Source organism: Manacus vitellinus, unplaced genomic scaffold (assembly GCF_001715985.3).
Source record: "Manacus vitellinus isolate BGI_N305 unplaced genomic scaffold, ASM171598v3 scaffold_84_pilon, whole genome shotgun sequence".
In the NCBI taxonomy this organism is placed as follows: Eukaryota; Metazoa; Chordata; class Aves; order Passeriformes; family Pipridae; genus Manacus; species Manacus vitellinus.
The window spans coordinates 409303-411431 of record NW_021940840.1 but is presented as its reverse complement, the minus strand read 5'-3'; the positions used below and the strand labels follow the sequence as shown (position 1 = coordinate 411431).

Below are 2129 nucleotides of genomic sequence, written 5' to 3'. Positions count from 1 at the left end.
CCCGCCGAGGCCCTGGATCCGGCCCTGCTCCCGCCCTGCCCCGAGCCACGGTTTGGGAATGGGATGTGGAGCCTGCCCCGTGATGGGATCCCTGCCATGGGTGTCGGACCCTCCTGGGGTGACCTCCCCTCTGACACTGCTGTGATGAGTTTGGGGTCTCAGCTGGGCTGGGGCTCTGGGTGCCCACCGAAGGCCTGGGGGCTTGAGTGGTCTCCTGTGGGAGCTGCTTCCCACCTCTGCCGGGCAGGGGGAGCGGGTTGGAGACCCTTTGGGTGCCCACCCCCTCTCCCTTCCTGGGAAGGGGTGCCCAGGGAGGAGCGGCTGCCTGGCTGATTTTGGGGTCTCCCAGCAGTGCCAGCCCCTCTCCTGGGCAGGAGGGTGGGAGCAAGGGGGAGTTGGAGGCAGAAAGAGGGGTCTCGAGGCAGGAAGGGAGCAGCTGGCATGTGCCCACCCTGCCAATACCAGCAGATTTTTTGGAAGCAGTCCTTGGCCCCGCCAACCTGGGCTCTTCCCTCCCTACCAGACTGGCACCAGGTGCTGGCACTGCCAGAACAGTGGGGTTACTCTCCCCTTTTCCCCTCTAGTACACACCACAACTCTCTTTGAGCATCTCTGGTGCTGGATGCTGGGCTGGGGGCTCCTGGGGGGGCAGGGGATGAGCTGGGCAACTCCAGGGCCCTGGTGGTGCCAGTTTAGGGGTGCAGTGCACCCCAACACCCCTTTTCACCCAGCCCAGAGTGCTGCTGTGGGGAGGAGAGACACATCCTGGGTTTTGGGGGGGTTGTAGCCTTGAACCCCCTCATCCCTGTGACTGTCCCAGTGTGGAGTGGCTGAGCCCTGACTCGGGATGGGGCTGGTCTGTGTCCCCAAACCAGTGACCCCACACCTGGGACTGGTCCCATCCTGGCTCCACTCCTCTCCCAAGGGATGGTGTGACAGCAGTGCTTGAGCTGGCACTGGCTCCGTGGCACAGACGGTGTCCAGCCGTGCCGAGCCTCGGGGAGCCCCCTGCCTCAGTGTCCCTTGTCCCTCGCAGAGCTGCCGCCCTCCGAGTTCATGCAGGTGGCAGATTCCACATGGCTGGTGCTCAGTGTTGTCTCCAACGGGCGGGAACCCCCCGGCTGCCAGGCCACCGGCGTCACCAAGATCGCGCGCTCGGTCATCGCACCGCTGGCCGAGCACCACGTCTCGGTGCTGATGCTCTCCACGTACCAGACCGACTTCATCCTGGTGAGGGACAGGGACCGTGGCACCTGGTCCCCCTGGGGTGCTGGCTGTCCTGAGAACCCCGCTGTGCCTGTGGGGAGGGGGGGCAGTCCGGGCCCTGATCCTGTGCCCCCGGGCAGGTGCGGGAGCGGGACCTGCCGGTGGTGATCCACACGCTGGCGGGGGAGTTTGACATCTACAGGGAGGAGAGCGGCGAGTGTGTCCCTGTCACCTGCGATGACGTGAGCAATGGCTTCCTCAAGCCCAAGCCGGGTGAGTGACACTGGGCCCATGTCCCCTGGGACCACCTGGTCCCTGCCCAGATGCTCCCCTACCCGTATCCTTGAGGGATGTTCAGGGCCACCCTGTCCCTGAGCCACCCACTCCCCACCGAGTTGCTCCAGCGCCCACTGGAGGTACCCACCTCCTTGGGGGACCCCCGGAGCCACTCTGCCACTCTGTCCCCAGAGCCACCCTGTCCTAGGGCCACTCAGTCGCTGCCAAGATGCTGCCCCTCCCATCAGTAGTACCCACATCTTTAGGGGACCTCCAGGCCACCTGTCCACAGGACCACCCAGTCACCGCTGAGGTGGTGGGTGGTGGGTGCTCCAGCTCCCACCAGTGGCACCTGCATATCTGGGGGACCTCCAGGGCTACCCTGTCCCTCAGGGCCACCTAGTCCTTGCCAAGATGCTCCAGCTCCCACTGGAGGTACCCACATCCTTGGGGGCCTCCCAGGCCACCTGAACCCCATCAAGGTGCTCCAGCTCCCACCAGTAGTACTTGTATCTTTGTGGGACCCCCCCAGGTCACCCAGTCCCCAGTGTCACTTGGTCCCTGCCAAGGTGCTCCAGCTCCCACTGGTGGTTCCCACATCCATAGGAGACCCGCAGGGCCACCCAGTCCCCATGGAGATGCTGCAG

General features: G+C 65.2%; 1 protein-coding gene across 1 annotated transcript in view; it reads left to right on the top strand.

The window, feature by feature from the left end:
* The window catches only part of TBC1D10A (TBC1 domain family member 10A), an 11851-nt gene extending 11010 nt beyond the window's left edge, over positions 1 to 841 (top strand). Inside the window, exon 6 of the mRNA XM_029964918.1 lies at positions 821 to 841. Within this exon, the coding sequence (XP_029820778.1) occupies positions 821 to 841 (21 nt within the window). The remainder of the gene's footprint in view (positions 1 to 820) is intronic.
* The last annotated feature ends 1288 nt before the right edge of the window (positions 842 to 2129 follow it).